General features: G+C 39.8%; 1 protein-coding gene across 5 annotated transcripts in view; it reads right to left on the bottom strand.

The window, feature by feature from the left end:
• megf6b (multiple EGF-like-domains 6b) overlaps positions 1-27,755 on the bottom strand; it is a 209,637-nt gene that overhangs the window by 86,713 nt on the left and 95,169 nt on the right. For 4 of the 5 annotated variants that reach the window (XM_062038216.1, XM_062038215.1, XM_062038214.1 and 1 more), the window contains 2 exons: positions 23,100-23,222; positions 5,154-5,276 (listed from right to left, as the gene is read on the bottom strand). In XM_062038216.1, the coding sequence (XP_061894200.1) occupies positions 5,154-5,276; positions 23,100-23,222 (246 nt within the window). Of the gene's footprint in view, positions 1-5,153; positions 5,277-20,465; positions 20,497-23,099; positions 23,223-27,755 lie in introns of those variants that run through there. The other variant, XM_062038218.1, reaches the window with a different exon arrangement.

The following is a 27,755-nucleotide window of genomic DNA, read 5'->3' as shown; positions in this document are numbered from 1 at the left end:
TTGAAAAGTACAGTGATTTTCCTTCAAAAATAAGGACATTTCAATGTGACCCCAAACTTTTGAACGGTAGTGTATATATATTCATATACATATATACGTACATACCGTACAGGCCAAAAGTTTGGACACAACTTCTCATTTCAATGTGTTTTCATGACTATTTACATTGTAGATTGTCACTGAAGGCGTCAAAACTATGACACCTGTGAAGTGAAAAGGCTTTCAGGTGACTACCTCTTGAAGCTCATAGAGAGAATGCCAAGAGTGTGCAAAACAGTGATCAGAGCAAAGGGTGACTATTTTGAAGAAACTAGAATATAAAACATGTTTTCAGTTATTTCACCTTTTTTTGTTAAGTGCATAACTCCACATGTGTTCATTCATAGTTTTAAAGCCTTCAATGACAATCTACAATGCAAATAGTCATGAAAATAAAGAAAACCCATTGAATGAGAAGGTGTGTCTAAACTTTTGGCCTGTACTGTATATATACATTTACATACATATACATACACACACATTAATAGACACACAAACACACATGTACACACATATATACACACATATATACTGTATATACACAAATACATACAGTATACTGTAAATATACACACATATCCATATATATACATACATATATTTTCTTGTCCCTACAATTTCCCTTTTTCTTTCTATCCCCTCCTGTTCCCAAGTCAAAAAGTTTGGGCACCCCTGCTTAGAGCCCCTCTGCACTCAAAGACGACCTAACAATTCCCCCCATGATCGATATCTCTTTGATGAGCAACATCGCCGCAAAACAAGCCAAAAGATTTGGGCTTGAATTGAAAATGATGGACAATCTTGTGCCTCGTCAGGCTGGCCTCAATCACTCGACGAGAAAAGCAGTCATCAAAAGGCTCCATCCATCACAGGCGCACGTCAAACCTCTGAGCGCTTGCTTTCCAGCTGAAATATTTTGCCGCACGCCGAGTGTGTGGCACTCGCCTGACCTCAGCGGGCAGATGCAGAGCTGGATAAGATAAGCAAAGCTGAAGCTTGAATTTATTCAAACTTCTTTTTCCACTCCTTTGACACTGTGCTGATTGGAATGCCCTTTAACCAATGTGTGTGTATAAAGGGGTGGGGGCGGGGATGGACGTTTTATACACGAGAAAGTACTCCATTTATTTGTGAACATACTTTGCATTTTTTCCTGAAGGGCATCTGCACAGTTTTATCTTCATGGCTGAAGCACATTCTCACGAAAAGGGCTTCACCTGGGAGTTAATCCACATGTGCACTTTGATTGTTGTACATTTCCTCACGCAACTGCTGTCACACACCAGAGCTTCGGAGAGACAGTCGGGTCATGTTGCATTCACCATGTAGTCACAGTGAATTCTCAGTGTATTCTCTGTGTATTCAGGATTTATTGACAGTGTATTCACTGTGTATTCTCAGTGTATTCTTGGTGTATTCATGATGTATTGACAGTGTATTCACGGGGTATTCTCAGTGTATTCATGATGATTTTTTTATTTCTTTTATTTCTTATTTCCATTGTTTACCTGTATCTCACCTTTTTTGTAAGGGGTGCCGGAAGTTGGCAGACCCATCAGCGATCCCGTTCTGTCTCCCTGTAATGTTTGTCTGATCTTGAATGGGATTGTGCTGAAAATTTTAATTTCCCCTCAGGGATTAATAAAGTATTTCTGATTCTGATTCTGATGTATTGACAGTGTATTCACTGTGTATTCTCAGTGTATTCATGATGTATTGACAGTGTAGTCAATGTATTGACTGTGTATTCTCGGTGTATTCATGTTGTATTGACAGTGTATTCACGGTGTATTCATGATGTATTGACAGCGTAGTCACAATGTATTGACTGTGTATTCACGGTGTATTCTCAGTGTATTTATGATCATACCAAAGACTATAAAAATGGGACCTATTACCTCCCTGCTTGGCACTCAGCATCAAAGGTTGGAATTGGGGGTTAAATCACCAAAAATGATTCCCGGGAGCGGCCACTGCTGCTCACTGCTCCCCTCACCTCCCAGGGGGTGATCAAGGGTGATGGGTCAAATGCAGAAAATAATTTCGCCACACCTGGTGTGTGTGTGACTATCATTGGTACTTAAACTTTAACTTATGTATTGACAGTGTAGTCACCATGTATTGACTGTGTGTTCACTGTGTATTGACAGTATATTCACATCTTATTCAAAGTGTATTCACGGTGTATTGACCGTGTATTCACGATGTAATTGTGGTGTATTCAGGGTGCAATTACAGTGTATTCACAATGTATACACAATTAATTCAGAAAGTATTCACAGTGTATTCACGATGTACTTGTGGTGTATTCCCAGTGTACTCACTGTGTATTCACTATGTACACACAATTAATTCACAATTCATTCACGGTGTATTCACTTTGTGTTCATTGTGTATTCAGGTTGGTAGTTACATCACAGTGTATTCACAGTGTAGTCCCGATGTATTCACATGTGTTATCGTGTTGTATTTACGGTGTATTTAGGATGTATTCCTTCTCATGAGAAATGAGCATTAGCCAAAAAACAATTGCCAGACAGAGTGATTGGCAACTGTTGCAGCCAGCACCAAGTTTATACTCCTATCGACACTTCTTAAGAGCCCACTAGCTTAAACATTTGGTAAAAAAGAATGCTAATTATAGTATTCTTCATACTGGAAACAAATAATCTGCAATTAATGCTCTTTAGTTGTGATGTAATTTAATGCAACGTCCCCAATTTGTACAACATAAAAGGCTCATACTCTTAAATGAACTCATAAAAAAAACAAAAAACTCACATGCGGTTTATCTTTGACCTCCTGGACGCCAAAAATACAGGCGCAGCATAATAGGTGGTGTTTGTATGATGGCGCTGTCGTACAGATGTTCAGTCGAAATTGTACAAACTGCCTAAAAGTCTTTAAATGGGAAAAATTGGTCAAGTTAGACCAGATTTAGGATCAATAAGTTTCATGATTTTGTAATTGTCTAATCACGTTATTTCTCAGTTATAAGCACTTTCGGTGTAGGAAGGTAAAAAGAGAAAACGACTGCAAGATAAAGAGTATTTAAGGTGAATAAAAAAAGGTATGTAAAAACGCTAAAAAACAACCTGGACTTTAAAAGGGTTAATGTCCCAACAATTAAGATACTGTGATACATGCAAGTCTGCACTCGCTGCACGATTGTAAGATGCTAATTTGTATTTTGGGTTGTCATTTCTTTCCTATGGTCAAAGGCTAAAACAAAATGAGGATGTAACTTGGCAGAAACACTAAACCAATAAAGCTGAACAATTGAAAAAGTTCCACACGATTAACATTCCAAGCGGCTACTATTTATTGAAAGTTTAAATGTATTGCAGATCATTTTAATTGAATAATTTTTGTTTGTTCATCTATTATTTAATAAGGTATTACATATTTATCCATAAATTTAATCATCTGTTCTATAAATATAAATATATATTTAAATTTTTTTTCCAAGATGGCGCTGCTGTAGGGGCTGCTGGTGGCAGGAGCTCTGTGCTCGTGTCATCCTTTTGTGTTCCTGATGTTTCCCTCTTGTTTTCATGTGGTTTTTTTTTTGCCTTTTGGTTCGGGACCCTTTGGGACTGTGCGACAAGGGGTGGCACTTTTGTGACTTCTGCGGTGCTTTTTTGTGGGCTTCTGGATCTGCCTCCCGGGAGCCTTTTGGCCGTGGGGACCAGCTGCTGGGTCTGTGCCACACCGGAGTCCGTTTGGAGAGACTGGAGGAGCGGAGATGCGGATGAAGAGACAGGGCTGCGGAGCTGACGCTGGGCGCCGGGGGACGGACGGGCTTGACGGTGTCTTGGCTGAATGAGCAGGTATCGGACGCCTCAGTCTCCTTGGACGGCCGAGGCTCTCTTGGTTGCTTTGTTGGGTCTGCTCCTGTCTCTGGCCATGCTCCCCCCACCCCAGCAGTCGATGGCGTGGAACACCGCAGAGGCCACCACAGTGTGTGTGGGTGTTGAAATTATGTTTTTGTTTGGTTGCTTGTACATGCATGGTGCAATTGTGTGTGCGCAATATATATTATTGGTTGATTCTTTTTTGTTGTTTTACTTTTGTGGCTGTGTGTAAAAGTGGCTGGTTGCATCAGCTCTGCTCTTTTAATATGTATTTAATGTCCTTCGTGTTCTTTGATGTTTCCTTCTTACACACATGTTTATGTATGCTATGGCTATGAGGTTTGTTTTTCCCTTGGCCTCAGTCTGGACCCCCTTTACAGAGGTCCAGGCTTAGACTGAATATTTGTTTTTCTAACATCCCCAGGTTTTACCTGTTTCTCACCTTTTTTGTAAGGGGCGCCGGAAGTTGGCAGACCCGTCAGCGATCCTCTTCTGTCTCCCTGTAATGTTTGTCTGATCTTGAATGGAATTGTGCTGAAAATCTTACTTTCTCCCCTGGGATTAATTAAGTACTTCTGATTCTGATTCCAATAATATATGCTGTATTTAGTTAGTCATGATGCAATGTTTCCGTCAGTTCTCACTGTCGTGCTAATATGACGGGCCACCAAAACCACGGTGAACTCTCATAGGCACTGATTTTATAGTTCAGCACCTCTCTGTGTGCAATTTTTACTTTCCACCCACAGTCTGAATGCTTCTGTATGTATGTATATAGTATAATATTTAAGTTAAAGTACCAATGATTGTCACACACACGCGAGGTGTGGCGAAATTATTCTCTGCATTTGACCCATCACCCTTGGTCAGCCCCTGGGAGGTGAGGGGAGCAGTGAGCAGCAGCGGTGATTGGTGATTTAACCCCCAATTCCAACCCTTGATGCTGAGTGCCAAGCAGGGAGGTAATGGGTTCCATTTTATAGTCTTTGGTATGACTTGAACTCACAACCTACCGATCTCAGTGTCAAACAACACATTCAGAACATTCGTTCTCAGGACTGTACTGTGCACCTTACCTCCCTTTGCACTATTTTTCTTTCTTTCCTTCCTATGTTTTGCATATTTATAGACTGTCGCACTGACACTGGAGTTGCTTTTAATGTCATTGTACCTGTGTATAGTGACAATAAAAGGCATTCTATTCTATTCTATATACACTTTATGTTTTTAATGTCCATCCACACAAGTTCGGACACTTACGAATGCAGGTACGTCTGTCGACATGCAGGCGGGACCCCGTGCGACATTCACAGTAGTAGGAGCCTCTGGTGTTAACACACGTGTGCTGGCAGCCTCCATTGTGGACCTGGCATTCATCAATATCTGTGTGGGGAAGAGGCAGGAAGGGGGATACAGAAGCAGGAAAAGAGAAGGGAGGGAAATCAGTGTGATTGGACTAATACCCTGTCATTATGGCAAACAGATTTCCAGTGGAGCTGCTAGGCTGCATGAGCAATTACCCTTTAGGAGGTAGATGTTGCACCTCCAGAAGATGGATGAGCAGGCAAAGTAGGCTGCCATGCAAGTGAAGCACAACAAATCCCCCATGTGGTAACAACTACTGAACATTTCAATTCCTTCCCCCAGCGGGTGAGGCCAACACATGGAAACACAAAATATAGCCCCAAGAGGAAATTAACACATGCAAGATGTTTTAATGTGGGGAAACGTACATGACCACAATGAGTAGTTGTGTTTGTGAACATCTTAAAAGGTCAAAGATGAACATATTGCAACCTCCATCATGAGGAGCCCCTGCTTAAAACTTTACTCCAGTCAGCGGCAATGTTTAAAAAGTGTGGTGAGGTATCAACCAGCGAGCGGCTTGTGGCTGGTTGTCAATAAACGAAGGTAACACATCATAAAAGACTCAACGCCAACAAAAACGTCTCATCCAGTGTTAACCTCAGGCGACTTTTTGCAGCTATGTCAGGAACGCAGCAAGTATCAATAGTCCCCCTGCCTGTGATCTGGTCTTAATCACCATCCAGTGCTCGATTAAAGCGACTGTGTGGACTCCTCATGAAGAATTTGGCATCCACGGTGTGTTTGTCACACTGTGTGGGACAATGTGGCGAGTGGACAAGAGCATCTGGACCTCATCGAACACTTTACACACCACATGGCTATATTTTATGTTCACACAGCAGTGCACTGGAGGACACTTGTTGGACACAGCAATAGATACACCTCCAACTATTATATATTTACGGAATTCTGTAGCGGAGCAGCGCATCTATCAAAGAAAAGCTTGTTAAATTAGCTGGCAGGATTATCAAGACTTCTATAGTCGCCTGGGATGTGGTCAACAAAGGCAAATAACCACAGTGGTGTCTTAGCAATTGTGGCTGTAGGAAACCTCCTGACATTTTTATTGACTGCACGGGATAGCAGGGGCTGCATTTGAAGCAGGGCTGGACGATTATGGCAAAATTAATAATCACGATTATTTTGATTGGTATTAAAATCTCGAGTAATAACACGATTATTCATTCATTTGAAAACATGAGTATTTATTATACCACCATAACTCAACTTTAAATGTAATTTTTTTTAAAACAACCAGATATAAATCAGTAAGGATTAAACAAGTAAAATAGCTTTATGAGAAAACAATAAAATTAAGTTTTTCCTTGAAGGAAAATTGTATTCCTTTTTTAGCTTTTACACTTATTTTACTACCAAAGAGTGTGTCCAATGTTCCCTCCGTTTTTTTAATTGCATTCAGTGGATCAACATGTGAGCAACATCAGATGTGCACACCTGTCCCAAACTGGACATCATAAGTTTTATTCTAATCATCAAATGACAGCAGTCATTTTAGTGAGATTATTTTCTAATATAAGTGATTAGGCCCACTTACAATGAAAATAACGAAAAAATATGGTTTTTCATGAGCTAAGGAACTATTATTTTATGCCTGGGTGGTGGTCGTACTTTGGAAATAATTTGTACCCCTTTCAGAGATCCCATTTAGTTCCCCTTAAAACATTCTCGTGTTGCACAATGGACGTTCGCCGCTAGCTAGCTAGCCATGTCTTAAAGCACCTCTTCCTGAGGGTGTTTCAGTGTTAAAGCTTCACCTTTATTGTCAGTTTTTAGGCCAAAATGCGTCCGTTCTCCCTTTTCTGTCTACACACTGTGTCTGCTTGTAAGTACTCTGTGATTGTGCGCTGCCGAACATGCTCCTCTGGTCGTAAAACCAGCAATAGTACCGTTTTTGATTCATTAGTACCGTGATACTATACCAGTACCGTACAACCCTAGTTTGCATATAGGAAAATAAAACACTGTACTTTAATGAAGTGATTATTTGGTTTACCTGTAGATGGAGCACGCATACCACAGTTTGAGAATCACTGATCTATTCAACAAGGTCCCTCTTCTACCCAGTAAAAGTAGTAAGTACATAGGAACAGAGGTGAAGAGATGGAGAAGTTTGTGACAAGAATACAAAAAAAGAGTTGTCAGCGGCATACATTAATAATATACAAACCCCGTTTCCATATGAGTTGGGAAATTGTGTTAGATGTAAATATAAACAGAATACATCAGTGTGTAAAGAATATCACCACATGGGCTCAGGAACACTTCAGAAACCCACTGTCAGTAAATACAGTTGGCCGCTACATCTGTAAGTGCAAGTAAAACTCTCCTATGCAAGGCGAAAACCGTTTATCAACAACACCCAGAAACGCCGTCGGCTTCGCTGGGCCTGAGCTCATCTAAGATGGACTGATACAAAGTGGAAAAGTGTTCTGTGGTCTGACAAGTCCACATTTCAAATTGTTTTTGGAAACTGTGGACGTCGTGTCCTCCGGACCAAAGAGGAAAAGAACCATCCGGATTGTTATAGGCGCAAAGTTGAAAAGCCAGCATCTGTGATGGTATGGGGGTGTATTAGTGCCCAAGACATGGGTAATTTACACATCTGTGAAGGCACCATTAATGCTGAAAGGTACATACAGGTTTTGGAGCAACATATGTTGCCATCCAAGCAACGTTACCATGGACGCCCCTGCTTATTTCAGCAAGACAATGCCAAGCCACGTGTTACATCAACGTGGCTTCATAGTAAAAGAGTGCGGGTACTAGACTGGCCTGCCTGTAGTCCAGAACTTTCTCCCATTGAAAATGTGTGGCGCATTATGAAGCCTAAAATACCACTACGGAGACTAAGAATGGGAAAGAATTCCACCTGAGAAGCTTAAAAAATGTGTCTCCTCAGTTCCCAAACGTTTACTGAGTGTTGTTAAAAGGAAAGGCCATGTAACACAGTGGTGAACATGCCCTTTCCCAACTACTTTGGCACGTGTTGCAGCCATGATATTCTAAGTTAATTATTATTTGCAAAAAAATAAATAAAGTTTATGAGTTTGAACATCAAATATCTTGTCTTTGTAGTGCATTCAATTGAATATGGGTTGAAAAGGATTTGCAAATCACTGTATTCCGTTTATATTTACATCTAACACAATTTCCCAACTCATATGGAAACGGGGTTTGTAGTTTACTGTGTTTAAGCCATGTTTTAATAAACCCAGACCGCTATGCAAGATGCCAGCTCAATTAGGAATTGTCCAGGTTCATAAGTTTTTGACTTCACAAGTTCCTTCTGTGCTGACACGGTGGATGACAACTGTGTTTTCAATTACCACAACTCCACACACAGATTGTACTTACAATAAAAACACGGCTAGTCGGCTGCCTGAGCAAAAAGGTTCTTGTTTCCAGCAATGGAGTCGGATCCTTTACTTGAACCCCTCCACTTCCAGTCATGTCCCACAAAGACTGTCTGGGGCACAACGCTAAACTTTGTGATTCTTTGCCAAACGTCAGCCTCACTTCATCTGCAGGAGCTGGCGAGAGTCAACCCCCTGCTTTCTCCTTTCATTTTTCCATGCACGTCGTGCTTTGGTTTAGGAAACTAACCCAGCCAGTTTTGCCGAAAGCCACCGGCCCCCCCTGCCAGAAAACCCCTCTGTGCTCCCAGCCAAAGCTTCCAGGCTTGTTGGCTCAGCAACAGCATGTTAGCGCTACGACCGCACAAGGTCCAATATACACTTTATTCATCATTTGCAGAAGGAAAATATTTGTCTGAATATCACCACTAATGTATTGTTTTCATGTAAAACAATGCAAAACATGCATTTACTCATACATCATACCAGCAGACATTCAGTGGAGAGATTCTGTTTCATGTTCATATCAATCAGGCACTCCGACTATGAAGACTCCCAGACCGCTCGGATTGCTCAATTTGGACGTTAGCCAGGAAATCCTCGCTTACCTGCAGCCCTGGAAGCCTGGTTGTAGCCATGGTAACCGCGGAAACAGTAGGGCCTGTAGCACATCCTCCTATAGAAACCGTACGGATAGTTTTCGGCAGATGCAAGAGACGCTTCCAGGGAGATCAAGAGGAAAATCCACCATCCTGATAGTGACACCATGTTGCAATGACTGTCACTGACTATCACCATTAACCGAGGGATTAAATCCAGTCAAATGAATGAATAAATCATCCTGACAAATGGGAGCACTTCTGTTCATTGAGGAGTTACCTCTCATTCAGTCTAGACTGTCTGACTCGGAAGTTTTCTCTCCTTCCATCTTGCTCTCACCCTTTCACCCTCCCAAAGCTCCAGTCAGTGTGATCGTCACGTTAAAAGATCCTCCCCTCTCTCCTCCACTTTCCAGCACTCACACAATCACTTTCAAATCTCCCAGAATTCATTTGTGGCTGTACAACCTCAGCAAAGGTTAAGGACTTTCATTATATGTATCTCAAAACTAACTAATGGATTTGCTTTTATACACTAAACTAAATGATACTTGAGGTTACTGGACTACAGACTTGGCTTTGTAAATGTTGTACGTTGGTACTCATTTGATGCAAACTTTCCCACTTTTTTCAGAATATTTTATTATTTTCCCATCCATCCAGCCACATTAGGGTCACAGGTTAGCTGCAGCCTATTCCAACTGATTTCAGGAGAGGGGTGAGGTACACCATGGACTGGCTGTCAGTCAATCGCAGTACATTTAGGCTACGTTCGCAAACTGCGAGGTAGGATGTCCAATACAGATTTTTTTTTTTGTCAAATACGATCTTTTTATGTAATTTCGGTAAGTTCTATGATCTAATGTCAAAATTATTGAAATCCAATCAGACCTGAGGCCAACAATGTTGGTGAGACATCTCTTTTACATAAAAAATTACAAAGAAAAAGTCAAAGATTTGTCTTTAAAGAAATGTACCGTATTTTTCGGACTATAAGGTGCACTTAAAATCCTTTCATTTTCTCAAACATTGACAGTGCACCTTATAACCCGGTGCGCCTAATGTACGGCATAATTCTGCTTGTGCTTACCGACCTCGAAGCAATTTGATTTGGTACACGGTGTAACGATACGTGTGACCAGTAGATGGCAGTCATACATAAGAGATACGTGTACACTGCAAGATGACGATAAACAACACAAAAAACTTTAAATGTTCGATTGAGAATATAGAACATTACACACAGCGCTCAAAAATCTGTCAAAATGTTTTTAGTACGACTTCGGTAAGGTATGAAGCCGCACCGCTTGATAGATTGTCGGCGCATTAAACATACGAGTATTATTATGGTTTGTGTATAAGGACCGCAAAATGGCACCTATTAGCAGACATATTATCTGCCGTTTTGTTTCGCAATATTATGCAAAACCAACTTTTCTTACCTTCTGCTACCTGCTGATGTGTATTTGGGATCTGCATAAGTCCTGAAAATGTGCGCGCGTCAGCCATTGTAGTTCGTGCCGACACGTAGTCGATAAGCTTCTTCTATTTCTCTATCTTCTTGTTATGGGACATTCATCTTCCGCTTTTGCCATTTCTAATATAAAGTAGCGTAAAGTTCTTACTTATATCTGTCAGTAAACTAGCTATCAAAGCGCAAAAAACTGTAGTGGGTTTACATAATTCACCCACGGAACTTTATTTATTAGAGGGTTCCGGTCTGACGGTTTTTCACGGGACACATTCCCGTGCATTATTGAGTCACGGATGAGAAAGTAAAGTCTGAACATCATTAAAACAGTTAGCTCCATCTTTTGACACTTCTTCCACTCCCGTCCTTGCACGCTACACCGCTACAACAAAGATGACGGGGAGAGAACGCTGTCGAAGGTGAGCCATGTAAATAAGACCACCCACAAAACGGCGCATCCTGAAGCGACTGTCAGAAATCTATGCAACATTTTGACCAAAGAACCAACATTACCTGTTATGTAGACCACAAGATAGTGTTTAATAATTTAGAAAAAAATCATAATATGACCCATTTAGTGCGCTTATAATCCGGTGCGCTTTTTGTATGAAAATGGACCTGAATGGACCCGCTCATGGGCAGTGCGCCTTTTAATCCGGTGCGCCCTATGGTCCGAAAAACACGGTATAACCTTTTCAGACTTTTTTTGTGTTAATTACGGGTAAATGCGCGATGTCCAATTACTCCACATTGACGGCAATTTGCTGAGATAGTATACTTAGGCTGTATTTGGGAAATACAGTGAAGTATTATGAAAAATCAGACCTGTGAAATTGTAATAGTATATTTAGTACATACGTCTTACCTCCACGTGAAAATAAACTCAATAAACTTGACTTGTTTTTTGTGGGGGGAAACCTTCAGCCAGGTGATAACACAGCAAATACGTTTCACTTTTTTTGATGCGGACATTCATACGGAAAAGAATGTGGGCTTCGAAACTTGCCAGCTGCTAAATTCTATATTTTAATACAAACATATGAGAGAGGAATAAGACTTTAGACTGCAAAAAACAAAATTCTGCATGTTAAAATTAAAAACGGCAGAAGTTAACTTCTCTCTCCAGCCACCTCAACCAATAATTTTGCAAGGGTGTTTTATATTTTAACCCGGAGCTGAATATAAGGCATTTTTTTGCTCCAGCACACCCACGAACCCGAACGGGACAAGCGGTAGAAAATAGATGGATGGGATGGATATTTAACTTGTTGGCATATATTGACCTACATTAGAGATGAAACACAAAAACAATTACTGTAGTCCTCTTTGTAGTTGCAAAAATCTATAAAAATTAGGGCTGCCAAAGTTAAAGCGTTAACTACATATTTCAATAACGATAACACATTTTTTAACTGGTTATAAACGCACACACGTCCTTTTTGACCCTCGAAACGTACCATAGCAGGGGGAACTTGGCTGCAGTTCACTTGCTACAGATGAGCCACCAGCGAGCAGAAATGGACAAAGAAAAATCAACCTTGTGGAAATATCAGGTTCAAAGCCACGTCAGGTTGTTTTCTCGACAAGAAAGGACTATTTTTCACCGTGACAAGAGGCGACATGCTTGCTGCGCGCGTCGTTCGGAGGGGGGTGGTGCTTCACTTCCGTGTTCAGATTATGGTCAAGGTGCAGTGATAACATAATATTTAGATTGTTAATGTGACTGATTTAGTGAGTAAGATGACATAAAAGCTCAACCGAATTGAAAGATGGTCAGGAGGATGTCGAAAGGAGACTTTTTTATTGCAAACAGTCAATCCGACAAAAAAAAAAATATTAAGACGCTTTCTCAAAACAATCACACCCTTTTCTGGCTTCAAACTAAAAGCGCTACGCTATACATCCGGTTTAACTACATTTAGGGTTTCTCCTTAATGTACGGATTCATATTAGTCGCCACACCTAACAAAATAAAGTAATATAATGTGTCGTAGCGTCCAGAAGAAAACAAAGTCTGCCACTCTTTTTAGCTTTCTTTGCCAATTTTATGCTAACAATGGGCCCAATTCCAACAAGTATTTCCTCCATGCACACAAGTCTGCCTCCATGCTTCACACACACACACACACACACACACACACACACACACACACACACACACACACACACACACACACACACACACACACACACACACACACACACACACACACACACACACACACACACACACACACACACACACACACACGACTCACAACACTTGTTCATTCTCCGCTGACATGGTGTGTTTACAGACCATGGGAAAAATGACCATCATAACACACTAACATACACAATAACACCAGCAGTTAGTTACAGTATGAATGGTTACATACTCTAAACACGAGTACAGTCTCCAATAACACCAGAAAGAGATGCTAGCTTTGTTGCCAGTCGTTTTTATTACAGAAAGAGTGACTAAAAGTATTGGAGTAATCTCTAAAAACAAAAAAAAACATTATTGTATATTGTACAATAAGCAGCAACAATTTAAAAATAGAACAAAATTAAATTATTTAAGGAAATATATACGTTTATACTATACTTAATAACAGATTTGTTTTAAATGTATATTTACTTTTTTTTGTGCTTTTTTTAAGAATATATGCATCATAGCCAGTCATGCGATTACATCATGTCTACCACACCCCCACCGCCACAGGTATTTTGGCAATTTAGGGGAAACCCTGACATTAACAAAATAAAAATGTCTTACATTACGATCAAGCTAAGATGTTTTGTAATGTTACTCTGTGATATTTACACCTAAAGAAATGCTAGTACATCAGTTTAGGATTTTTCTGGCTGGCTGAAATATTGTGTAAATTCCTTTATAAAATGGTCTGGCCGAGTCCTCCATTACAGAATGATGAGCAGGCTCAATATTACATTTTATTAATTAATAGCGAAGGTTAAAACGTTGTCATGCAGCAATATGAAGATCATTAACTTCTACAAAATGTAATGTACAGAATTTTAGAAGCATTTATTCAAGTAGAAATATCACAGATTACAGCTGGGATCCCCCCGCCCCCGAAAATTATCTGTCGAGGGCAGTGGTCCCCAACCTTTTTTGCACCACGGACCGGTTTAATATATTATTTTCAGGGACCGGCTTTCCACTTGTGCCAGATAAATACAGCAAAAATAAGTGCATGAAAAATACAACTCACTATAACGCTGAATTAGTGGGAGCCCTGGGCTTGTTTCTTTTCAATGAAATGCAGATGGAAATCAGCCTTTGGCTACAATCTGTCACATTTATGTTTTATATGTTCATTGATGTGCATTGTATCATGTCACAAAGTTCAAAGAAATATAACAAATGGCAACTTCCTATCAGGAGTTTTATTGTACATCTATAAACAAACTTATTGGTGTGTCTAGTGCAAATTAAGGCCCGGGGGCCACATGTGGCCCGTTAAGCTTTTCAATCTGGCCCGCCGGACATTCCCAAATAATGTTTTTAGATCTTTAAGATGGAAAGTGTAGCTGCCATTATGATGTGCAGGGATGTTTTCTAATGACCGTAAGTCTTCAACTATACGAAGTATTTCAATGGTTGGAATCTGCGCTTATGGCTGATATACTAGTTACTATGGTAATCTAATTAGTTACTATGGTCATCTAATTAGTCACTATGGTCATCTAATTAGTTACTATGATAATCTACGTCACAGCAGCTCAGACGAGGCACCAAGCAGTGTGGGCGGGAAGCGTTTCCACAGACGCGGAAGGAGATTTTCACAACAAAGTTCTAAAGCTTAGTGATATATCAGATTGTAGGTGGGTTTATTTTGTACCCCTTCGCGTTCATATTTCACTGTTTGTTGCATTTTTGTTGCGTTTCAGTTGATTGTAAAATATGTCGATCCAAAGGGGGTGTGACGTTCATATTTTGTCAATATTCAGTGTTTTATCCATCCATCCATTTTCTACCGCTTATTCCCTTTGAGGTCGCGGGGGGCCCTGGAGCCTATCTCAGCTACAATCGGGCGGAAGGCGGGGTACACCCTGGACAAGTCGCCACCTCATCGCAGGGCCAACACAGATAGACAGACAACATTCACACTCACATTCACACACTAGGGCCAATTTAGTGTTGCCAATCAACCTATCCCCAGGTGCATGTCTTTGGAGGTGGGAGGAAGCCGGAGTACCCGGAGGGAACCCACGCAGTCACGGGGAGAACATGCAAACTCCACACAGAAAGATCCCGAGGCCAGGATTGAACTCACGACTACTCAGGACCTTCGTATTGTGAGGCAGACGCACTAACCCCTCTTCCACCGTGCTGCCCAGTGTTTTATTGTTCACAGAAAAATTTAAAATCCAATTGCGTTTTTTAAGGCGGTCTGTCATAACATTTTTAGCATTCAATCAGACATAATTGTGAGGTTTTGTATTAGTGTTCCTAAAAATAGATATACCGGCCCCCAGACACATTTTTTTTCTCTAAATGTGGCCCCCGAGTCAAAATAATTGCCCAGGCCTGGTCTAGTGGGACAGGCGAAAGTCAAGTCGGAGAAAACGCAGTCGTTTATAAATTATTTAATGTTTCTCTGCGGCCCGGTAGCAAATGTGTCACGGACCGGTACCGGTCCGTGGACCGGTGGTTGGAGACCACTGGTCTAGGGCAGTGGTTCTCAACCTTTTTTCAGTGATGTACCCCCTGTGAACATTTTTTTAATTCCAGTACCCCCTAATCAGAGCAAAGCATTTTTGGTTGAAAAAAAGAGATAAAGAAGTAAAATACAGCACTATGTCATCAGTTTCTGATTTATTAAATTGCATAACAGTGCAAACTATTGCTCATTTGTAGTGGTCTTTCTTGAACTATTTGGAAAAAAGATATAAAATTAACTAAAAACTTGTTGAAAAATAAACAAGTGATTCAATTATAAATAAAGATTTCTACACATAGAAGTAATCATCAACTTAAAGTGCCCTCTTTGGGGATTGTAATAGAGATCCATCTGGATTCATGAACTTAATTCTAAACATTTATTTTGTTGAAGTATTATTCAAAAAATATATTTATAAAGGATTTTTGAATTGTTGCTATTTTTTAGAATATTTGTAAAAAATCTCACGTACCCCTTGGCATACCTTCAAGTACCCCCAGGGGTACGCGTACCCCCATTTGAGAACCACTGGTCTAGGGTACACCTACTAAGAATGAAGAAATTATACCTATATGCGAGATCACGTTTAATTTTGAGTTATCTATGAATAATGAGATTAATCGCGATTAAATATTTTAATCGTTCGACAGCACTAAAAAAAATATTAAATTTTTGACTGTTAATCAATAAATGATAATAATAATAATAATAATTAGTTTTATTGTCTCAGAGGAGAAATTTGTCTTGGACATCAAAACACAGCGTTTTACATACATACATACATACATACTAGGGCTGCAACAACTAATCGATTAAATCGATTAAAATCGATTATAAAAATAGTTGCCGATTAATTTAGTCATCGATTCGTTGGATCTATGCTATGCGCATGCGCAGAGGCTTTTTAAAGAAAAATAAATGTATTTTTGTTTTATTTTATTTTTTTAAATAAACCTTTATTTATAAACTGCAACATGTACTAACATCTGAGAAACAATAATCAAAATAAGTATGGTGCCAGTATGCTGTTTTTTTTCAATAAAATACTGGAAAGGATAGAAATGTAGTTTGTCTCTTTTATCCGATTATTAATCGAAGTAATAATCGACAGATTAATCGATTATCAAATTAATCGTTAGTTGCAGCCCTAATACATACATACATATAATTCATCTGCCAATACAATGACGGCAGTGAACAGTGTTCAGGTTTATCAGTTAGTTATGAGATCACACATTACACTCCCCGCGTATCGCACTATCCCAATATTGTACTCTTTATTATCGCAATACTTTTCCTACGCCGTGTCATTCCTAAACTACATTAGATTTCTTAATAAACTGGAAAAAGGCAAATAATATCTAAGTGGGCCCTCATTCTTAATTTTTTCTGTAAACTAGAAACCTCTCTCATTGTATTGCAGTACAGTTCTTCACCTGGACTGGTGATCAATCATATAGCTGTTTATTTTGACGTTAACATACAGCCGCCGCTCGCTGTTAGTGCAGCTGCCCAACACTGGCAGCACATCACTCGGTGCGAGTCGTAAAGTTTATTCGGCGTGACGGCTAAAATGTTAACCTCGCGGCAGCGAGCTCACTGTTGGACTCTGCTGCAGAACTAACATGATAAAAAGTGACCTGGTTATGAGACACTGCAATAACATTTGTTGTTGTTTTTTACACATTGAGCTGAGGAAATAGATTTTTCGTGACGTTGCCGGCAGGCTCCGACTGCATGTTAGGAAATGTGCATGCACATTTTCACGTATTCCAACTTTAAAACATGGAGCACTGCTATTGAAAGCTGAAAACTGCTTGTTTTCCAACAGTGGCAGGGGAGCAGACGGCTATGAAAGCCAGCTGCGACATTGTTCCCATTCTAATAACCATGGCGTGAAGAAGTTCTCTCCACGAGTCCTCCAGTGATAATTTCTTAAATCAAACCAACCGCACTCGAATAGTCCTTCATTGCAAGATCAAAACTATGGCATGAGATTAAAACAAGAACAACCCCAAACATGTCGGAAAGACATTCTTGGTTTGTCATGGGATTTGGATAAAAAACAGAAACTATTGACACATGACTAAACATGTAAGCTCACTTTTCTATAAATGATCACAAAATGGGGGACGTTTTTAGCATTTTTAACAAGAAACAAATGTATTTGTCAGTATCGGATATGACTCACTATCGTCTCTAGAGGCCTAAAGTGGCTATTGATGCAAAACATGCGTAAAGCTAATAGGTACATGATATCTGCACAATCTAACATTCATACAATACAAGTAACTCATAGTGAATGGCTATTGTAAAATATTTGTCTCTTTTTTTTATTGCGCCCTTGTGAAAGTTATTCCGCCAATCAGGCAAATTATGAAAACATGAAGTATTGAACTGTGAGAACTATTTTTTTTCTTCTTTAAATTAAAAATTGCCTATAACAATACTTGTAAAGTGTGAAACATAATCCCAATTAATTATATTTAATTATATAAATAATATATTCTCATAAAATACAAATAAATTAAAAAAATAGAAAAACAACATTAAAAAAACCACTAATCCCGTATTTTCCGGATCATAAAGCGCACCGGATTATAAAGCGCACTGCCGATGAATGGTCTATGTTTGATCTTTTTTCATCTACAAAGCGCACCGGATAATAGGGCGCATTAAAGGAGTCTTTTTTTTTTTTTTTTCTAAATGTAAAACACTTCCTTGTGGTCTACATAACATGTGATGGTGGTTCTTTGGTCAAAATGTTGCATGGATTATGTTTTACAGATCATCTTCAAGCCGCTTTCTGACAGTCGCTTCAGGATGCGCCATTTTGTGGGCGGTCTTATTTACGTGGCTCACCTTCGACAGCATCTGTCATCTTTGTTGTAGCGGTGTAGCGTGCAAGGACGGGAGTGGAAGAAGTGTCAAAAGATGGAGCTAACTGTTTTAATGACATTCAGACTTTACTTCAATTAATAACGGAGCAGCATCTTCTCATCCGTGGCTCACTAGTGCAACAACACCGGAAATGTGTCCCGTGAAAAACCGTCTGAACGGACCTCTCTAATAACCGAAGTTCCTTGGGTGAATAATGTAAACTCACTACACCGGTATGTTTTAGCGCTTTCATGGCGAGTTTACTGACAGATATAAGTAAGAACTTTACACTACTTTATATTAGAAATGGCAACAGCGGAGGATGAATGTCCCATAACAAGAAGATAGAGAAAAAGAAGAAGCTCATCGACTATGGTATCGCCACAGACTACAAAGGTGGACGTGCGCAAGTTTTCAGGACTTATGCAGATCCCAAATACAGATCAGCAGGTACCAGAAGGTAAGAAAAGTTGCTTTTGCATAATATTGCGAAACAAAACGCCAGATAATATGTCTTACCTTATACACACACCATAATAATACTTGGGTGTTGAAGCACAGTACAATCCATTAAGCGGTGCGGCTTCACAGCTTACCAAAATCTTACTAAAACATTTTGATACATTTTTGAGCGCTGTGTGTAATGTTCTATATTTTCAATGGAACATACAAAATGTTGGTGTTGTTTACTTGAGTCATATTGCAGTGTACACTTATCTCTTGTGTGTGGCTGCCATCATATTGCAGTCTACACGCATCTCTTATGTGTGACGGTCATCTACCGGTCACACTTATCATTTCACCATGTACCAAATAAAATAGCTTCGAGGTCGGTAAGCAAAACCAGAATTATTCCATACATTAGGCGCACCAGGTTTTAAGGCGCACTGTCGAGTTTTGAGAGAAAAAAAAATATTTTAAGTGTGCCTTATAGCCCGGAAAATAGGGTACACGTGTCCATTATTATTAATTAAGAATATATTTACACTTTACTGAACCAATGGAAAGTGTAATCGCTCATTTCACATTTTAATTAACTGGTATATTATCTATTTAAATGTCCTTATTTATGTACACACCACTAGTCAAAATTTTTACAACATCGTGTTCATAGCAATAAATAAGTATGTCCAAACAAATCACTGGTACTTAAAGTAACCACAATTTTGTTACTGAACATACTTTGCCGTCAAGTTTGTTGTTTTCTAAACCCAGTTACTGTAAGGGTCACAAGTAAGTGGAGAGTGGAATGTTTTAATGCTTTGGTCTACAAAGTATACACCAGGGCTATTCAACGACATAATGAAGAGGGCCGCATTTTCAAGAGCCAAAGGCTCAGGGGCCGGATATTGAAATTTGAATGTTTCGTCAGAAAGTGCCTCAAGGGTTATATTCCTTTCAGCCTGTGTTTACTTAATTATTAAGTAAGGTTTTCCTAATTATTAAGTAAACACATCAGCTTTCACACTGCACTGTCAGTTAATTCATTATTCTGCCCTGGCTACTCAATTCCAGCGTGTGCAGCTAGACAGATAGTTAATAGACGCTCCAGAAGTTTTGTCGAAAAATGTATTTCTTCTTTTGAATTATTTTACTTCCTCTGTTTTATTTTTTTACACATCTTCTTTCATTTAGGTTTTTAGGTCCTTTGTGTATTTTACATAAATAAAATAGGTTTAATGTTGTTAATACATTCACACAATAAACAACTATTTGATGCGCCTGAAAAAGTAGCACATCACAGTAGCTCCTTTGATTTAAAGTGTAAAAAAAAAAGTTTTTAAAAAGTAACAATTTCCCTTGTGGATCATTAAAGTTTGTCTAGTCTGATATGTTTACAACATCCACATTGCACACAATTAAACCTAAGGTGTAGCGTTATTGCCCTCTACTGGTCAAATGTAGCGCGACATGCATTGAACAAGCTTGAATCGCCAAATTTACTCACAGACAAAAAAACACCACGACCAATAATAAAAAAGGCATCACAAACTCACCAATTTCAATACAAAACAAATGAAATATATTCATGCACAATACCTATTTACAAAGATTTGACCAAGTTTTGTGATGACACTTACACGTGTGGATTTCTGCCGTTGTTGCTGCTTGTCTAGATTGTGTCCGTCGCTTAAAAGGTCCGACAGGGAACAATGACTCGGGCACTTGCTCACATTTTTTAAGCGTTGTAAGAGTAGTCTTCTTGTACTCACCCTCACTGTGCTTCATTGTGACACATATGCTTCGCTGTTGCTCCCCGCAGGGTGGCGGGAGTACTGCATACATGAACATTTGTAGTTTGAAGTTTCAGCTAGCCTATTTGGGTGATGGATTAAAAATTAATAATAAATACATAAATCAGCATGCGATTGAAGTGTAGACTTTAAACGTTAATTTAAAAGCTGTGCCAAATAATCCATATCCATTTAAAAAAATATATAGCTACATGTACAGGATAGCTTTGAGTGTGCCCAAACACCACTTATGTGAAAATCATTCACAGTCAATGAAGAGTATGGACATCATTAAAATATGAGTATCAATCAAGATGAATATATTTACAGTTATGTCAGTTGAATCACTGAAAGTGAAATGGCTATTATCTACATAATATACCTGTAATTAATAAATGGTAAATCATTTGTTTTTGTCAAACCTCTTAATTAAAGCTGAAACTCAACATTTCAATCACATGCTGATCTGTTTATTGATTTATTTATTTAAACTCCATTGTGGTTGTGTACATACACTACCGTTCAAAAGTTTGGGGTCACATTGAAATGTCCTTATTTTTGAAGGAAAAGCACTGTACTTTTCAATGAAGATAACTTTAAACTAGTCTTAACTTTAAAGAAATACACTCTATACATTGCTAATGTGGTAAATGACTATTCTAGCTGCAAATGTCTGGTTTTTGGTGCAATATCTACATAGGTGTAAAGAGGCCCATTTCCAGCAACTATCACTCCAGTGTTCTAATGGTACAATGTGTTTGCTCATTGGCTCAGAAGGTTAATTGATGATTAGAAAACCCTTGTGCAATCATGTTCACACATCTGAAAACAGTTTAGCTCGTTACAGAAGCTACAAAACTGACCTTCCTTTGAGCAAATTGAGTTTCTGGAGCATCACATTTGTGGGGTCAATTAAACGCTCAAAATGGCCAGAAAAAGAGAACTTTCATCTGTAACTCGACAGTCTATTCTTGTGCTTAGAAATGAAGGCTATTCCACAAAATTGTTTGGGTGACCCCAAACTTTTGAACGGTAGTGTATGTGTATAATGTAAAGGCAAAGTCATAAAAAGGTATCAATTTTAAAACGGACTAAATTCTTATTACCACTCAGATGGTTGGACATACTTACAGTATATTAGTGTTGTCCCGATACCAATATTCTAGTACCGGTACCAAAATGTATTTCGATAATTTTCTGTACTTTTCTAAATAAGAGGGACCACACAAAAATGGCATTATTGGCTTTATTTAACAACAAATCTTACAGTACATTAAACATATGTTTCTTATTGTAATCGAAGAACAATTTAGTCCTTAAATAAAATAGTGAACATACTAGACAACTTGTCTTTTAGTAGTAAGTAAGCAAACAAAGGCTCCTAATTAGTCTGCTGACATATGCAGTGACATATTGTGTCATTTATCATTCTATTTTGTCAAAAGTATGAGGGACAAGCTGTAAAAATTGATTATTAATCTAATTGTTCATTTACTGTTAATATCTGCTTATTTTCTGTTTTAACAAGTACTATCTACACTTCTGTTAGAATGTAATAATCACTTATTCTTCTGTTGTTTGATACTTTACATTAGTTTTGGATGATACCACAAATGTAGGTATCGATCCGATACCAAGTAGTTACAGGATCATACATTGGTCATATTCAAAGTCCTCATGTGTCCAGGGACATATTTACTGAGTTTACAAACATATGAATTTAAAAAAAAGGAAAAAAGATTTTGTGACGATACAAAATATAGATGTAATCACAGTAGTATCGACGAGATACGCTCCTGTACTTGGTATCATTACAGGGGATATTAAGTGTCGATCCACCCATGGCATTTGTTTACATACAGGGTGCTAGCTTGCTGTAGCGGTTAGCTACCGCATCTTCCTACGGTGTGTAGTGAAGCATGTTTAGCTATTCCTCGTCCTGCAGGGATGATACTTGTAAGAAACTTGTAAGAAACGTACTTTATTTGTCGGCCAGGATTTGTGATTTAGGAGTAGCTAAAACACTGCCAACTGCGAATGGACATTCGCCGCTAGCTAGCTAGCCATGTCTTAAAGCACCTCTTCCTGAGGGCGTTTCAGTGTTATAACTTCACCTTTATTGTTAGTTTTTAGACCACAATGCGTCCGTTCTCCCTTTTCTGTCTACACACTGTGTCTGCTTGTAAGTACTCCGTGATTGTGCGCTGCCGAACATGCTCCTCTGCTTGTAAAACCAACAATGTCTCGACGTGACCGGGAACCGGTACTTTTCAAACAGAGTATAGTACCGTTTTTGATTAATTAGTACCACAATAGTATACCAGTACCGTTATACCGTACAACCCTACAGTATATACTGCGAAAAGTGGGCTGTACTAAAACTTTTGACCGGTAGTGTCTATGTATTGCAACAACAAATAGTCCATATACTCTAATGCAGTTTACTTCACACTATTGCAAACTACAACTTTATTGATAGGAAAGAAAAGAATGTTTTCAAATGAAGGACGGTGTTAATCAAAATTGAGCATTATTATCTTTACAAAGGCTGAATTTTGGGGTACATTTCTTGTATTAAGTTTCATTAGACAGTACAGGTGCACCTGGACTCACCTTGACAGGTTTTTCCCTCCAGGCTTAGTTGGAGTCCAGCGGGACAGCGGCAATAAAAGCTTCCGATAGTGTTGCAGCAGAGAGCTTCGCATCCTCCGTTGGTCTCTTCACATTCGTTGACGTCTGTCAGCAGACATAAGGAAAAGGTCGGTGGTCGGGAAAATTGCAAGTAGATAAACCACAGAAGTCAAGAGTGAGCTTCAGAAAATGTTGTTGACGAGGACCAACTGGGCTCAAAAAGCCCATTTTCCAATGCTGCTATTAAAGATACAGTTGTACCTCGGTTTTCGTTATAACACCACTTCCATACTTTGCTACAACTACTTTCTTGAGATCACTGTGTTTTTCGCTTGCTCTGTCAAAGTGCTGGTACTCGTGGTCTATCTAAGAGCACTTGGGACTCAAATGGTAAAAACTTTATCGTAAGTGAGTTCGAATTTAAGGCATCTTTCCTTCATCTTACTGTTTTGTTTTTTTTTTAAATCAAACTTCTCAGCAAGCCAAGACACATCCACAACTCAGATGACGATGGATCGGAAACAAAGATGGAAAAGTAACATATCAAAAGGCGCATATCTGCATGCGCCGCATCCGAAACTCTGACCAAATGATGACTTCACACTCACTATGATCTTGTTTTTACCATTTAGCTCACAATTGATGAAAGACATATAAAGACATATGACATGGGAGGAGTTCGAGGAAGCCATAAAAAACTACTTTCGGACCGCTTCAAAGCGATTCTGGACCACCATCCTCCGCCTCAGGAAGGGGAAGCAGTGCACTGTCAACACCGTGTATGGTGGGGATGGTAGACTGCTGACCTTGACAGCGGATGTTGTGGATCGATGGAAGGAACACTTCAAAGACCTCCTCAATCCCACCAACTGGGAATCTGTGGTTGGCTCTCCTTTTTCTGGGGCTGAGGTTGTCGAGGTAGTCAAAAAGCTCCTCGGTGGCAAGGCCCTGGGGGTGGATGAGATCTGCCCAGGGTTCATTAAGGCCCTGGATGCTGTGGGGCTGTCTTGGTTGACAAAATTCTGCAATATTGCGTGGACGTCGGGGGCGGTACCTCTGGATTGGGAGACCGGGGTGGTGGTTCCTCTCTTTAAGAAGGGGAACCGCAGGGTGTGTTCCAACAATCTTGGGATCACACTCCTGAGCCTCCAACTATTGTGGGATCACACTCCTCAGCCTTCCCGGTAAAGTTTATTCAGGTGTACTGGAGAGAAGGCTACGCCAGAGGGTCGAACCTCAAATTCAGGAGGAGCAGAAGGGTTTTTGTCCTGGTCGTTCAACTGTGGACCAGCTCTATATTCTCGGCACGGTCCTTGAGGGTGCATGGGGGTTTGCCCAACAAGTCTAGCTTTGTGGACTTGGAGAAGCCATTTGACCGTGGCCCTCAGGATGTCCTGTGGGGAGTGCTCAGAGAGTACGGGGTATCGGACTGTCTGATTGTGGCGGTCCGCTCCCTGTATGATCATGTCAGAGCTTGGTCCGCATAGCCGGCAGTAAGTCGGACCAGTTTTCAGTGAGTGTTGGACTGCGCCAGGGCCGCCCTTTGTCACCGATTCTGTTCATAACTTTTATGGACAGAATTTCTAGGCGCAGTCAGGGCATTGAGGGGATCCTGTTTGGTGGCTGCAGCGTTAGGTCTCTGCTTTTTACAGATGATGTAGTCCTGATGGCTTCATTTGGTCAGGATCTTCAGCTGTCACTGGATCGGTTCGCAGCCGTGTGTGAAGCGAACGGTATGAAAATCAGCATCTTTAAGTCCGAATTCGTGGTTCTCGCCCGGAAAAGGGTGGAGTGCCATCTCCGGGTTGGGGAGGAGATCTTGCCCCAAGTGGAGGAGTTCAAGTACCTCGTAGTCTTGTTTACGAGTGAGGGAAGAGTGGATCGTGAGATGGACAGGCGGATCGGTGCGGCGTCTTCAGTAATGTGGGTGCTGGATTGATCCGTTGTGGTGAAGGAGGAGCTGAGCCGGAAGGCAAAGCTCTCAATTTACCGGTTGATCTACGTTCCCATCCTCACCTAGAGCTTTGGGTTATGACCGAAAGGACAAGATCACGGGTACAAGCGGCCGAAATGAGTTTCCTCCGTCTGGTGGCGGGGCTCTCTCTTAGAGATAGGGTGAGAAGCTCTGCCATCCGGGAGGATGTCAAACTAAAGCCGCTGCTCCTCCACATCGAGAGGAGCCAGATGAGGTGGTTCGGGCATCTGGTCAGGATGCCACCCGGACACCTCCCTAGAGGAGGTGTTAGGGCACACCTACTCAGTGGCCTAGTGGTTAGAGTGTCCGCCCTGAGATCGGTAGGTTGTGAGTTCAAACCCCGGCCGAGTCATACCAAAGACTATAAAAATGGGACCCATTACCTCCCTGCTTGGCACTCAGCATCAAGGTTTGGAATTGGGGGTTAAATCACCAAAAATGATTCCCGGGCACGGCACCGCTGTTGCCCACTGCTCCCCTCACCTCCCAGGGGGTGAACAAGGGGATGGGTCAAATGCAGAGGACAAATTTCGCCACACCTAGTGTGTGTGTGGCAATCATTGGTACTTTAACTTTAACTTAACATCCGACTAGTAGGAGGCCACGGGGAAGACCTAAGACACGTTGGAAAGACTATGTCTCCCGGCTGACCTTGGAAAGCCTCGGGATCCCCTGGGAAGAGCTGGACGAAGTGGCTGGGGAAAGGGAAGTCTGGGCTTCCCTGCTTAGGCTGCTGCCCCTGCGACCCGACCTCGGATAAGTGGAAGAAAATGGATTGACGGATGGAAATTAAAATAATATATTGAATGAATGGATGTATATAGTGTAATATATTTGGAAGGGTTCTAATCTTTCTATGCCTGTTTAGGGGAGGCACGGAGATCAGCGTTATTTTTCAACTCACTTACATAAACAACTTACACAATTTACGTAACATGTAAGCAAATACGCCACGGCATCAATTCCGGTCCTTCAACAATGTCTATTTCTTCTAAATCCAATTATATACATTCTTATACTACATATAACCTATTATTTGCGCGCTATTAACTAGTGATGCACCAAAAATTCAGCCGCCGAAGAAAGACTTTTAGATTTGGTGTGCAGTGTAAACAGGGCCTTTGATTTCGATTTGACATTTCGGTTCCAATTTGACATTTACTGTTCTCATGCAGCTTTAAGATTTAAATGTAAGATTTATATTTAAGATTTATATCTAACATTTGGGTTTAGATTCAACATTTGGATTTAGATTTAACAAATAGGTTTAAATTTAACATTTGGGTTTAGATTTACAATTTGAGTTTAGATTTAAAGATTTAGATTTCGGATTTAGATTCAAGATTTAGTTTTAAGATTTAAGATTGAGATTTTAGTTTTTGGATGTACGATTAAGTTTAACATTTCGCGCTCACATTTGGATTAAAGATGTGGATTTTAGATTTGGTGTGCAGTGTAAACAGTGTGCAGTGTAAACAGGGCCTTGGATTTAGATTTGACATTTAGAATCCGATTTGACATTTACAGCTCACATGTCGCTTTAAAATTTAAATTTAAGATTTAGATTGAAGATTTAGATTCAACATTTGGGTTTAGATTAAACATTTGGGTTTAGATTCAACATTTGGATCTAGATTTAAAAAAATAGGTTTAGATTTAACATTTGGGTTTAGATTTAACATTTGGGTTTGGATTTAACATATTAGTTTAGATTTAAGATTTAGATTTTGGATTTAGATTCAAGATTTTAAGATTCAAGATTAAGATTTAAGATGTAGTTTTAGGATGTAAGATTAAGTTTAACATTTGGATTTCGATTTTAAACGTTTAGCGCTCACATTTGGATTGAAGATGTCGATTTAAGATTTAGATTCAACGTTTATACTTATATTTAACATTTACATGTAGATTTCACATTTACATTTAACATTTAGATGTAACATTAAAAGTAAACATTTAATTTAAACTAAATGTGAAAGAAATTAGCTGAAAATGTGTTAAATATGAGAAAAGTGAGTTCAATGTGAGAAATATATCTGCTGGAAAATGTGACTGAAGTTTTACATTCGACACCCTATATTTGGAAACTTGGCCTGTGAGGTTTGCGTTGGACTGTTACTGGAAGTAACAACTTTATTTGACTATTGAGTGGGCTATTTACCAACCATACTCAATAAAAAAAAAAAGTACAGAAACGTGTTTAAACTAAGACATTGTATGAAAACAGAGACATAGTTCTGGTGAAAACGTCTACTTAAAACAAATCATATTAAAACCGACATACAAAATAAGGAAGAAAATAAGATGCTTTAAGTATTAATCCTGTCACCTTCTTTATGACTCCCTTCTTAGCCCATATTTGCTCCCAAGCAGCTAAACACCATGCCAGAGTTGTCAACAAGGGAACCAGATAGAATCTTTGCCTTGCAGACAGCCCATAATACCGCCATGTAATAACTCTGACTCAGGTGCTGACAGTTCTACATGCACTGTTCCTGCATAACGAGGCCCAATTAAAACCACTACAGAGGGTCCTTATAGTGTAACTTCAAAATATGATGTGGCTTTTTAAAGCAGTAGACGTGATGACAGTGGGCTGAAAGATCACCAAGGTCACAAAAGGATCTTGGACAGGATCCTGGAGTGCATGGAGTCAATCAGGA

Source organism: Entelurus aequoreus, linkage group LG26 (assembly GCF_033978785.1).
Source record: "Entelurus aequoreus isolate RoL-2023_Sb linkage group LG26, RoL_Eaeq_v1.1, whole genome shotgun sequence".
Taxonomy (NCBI): domain Eukaryota; kingdom Metazoa; phylum Chordata; class Actinopteri; order Syngnathiformes; family Syngnathidae; genus Entelurus; species Entelurus aequoreus.
This window is presented reverse-complemented; position numbering and strand designations above follow the sequence as displayed.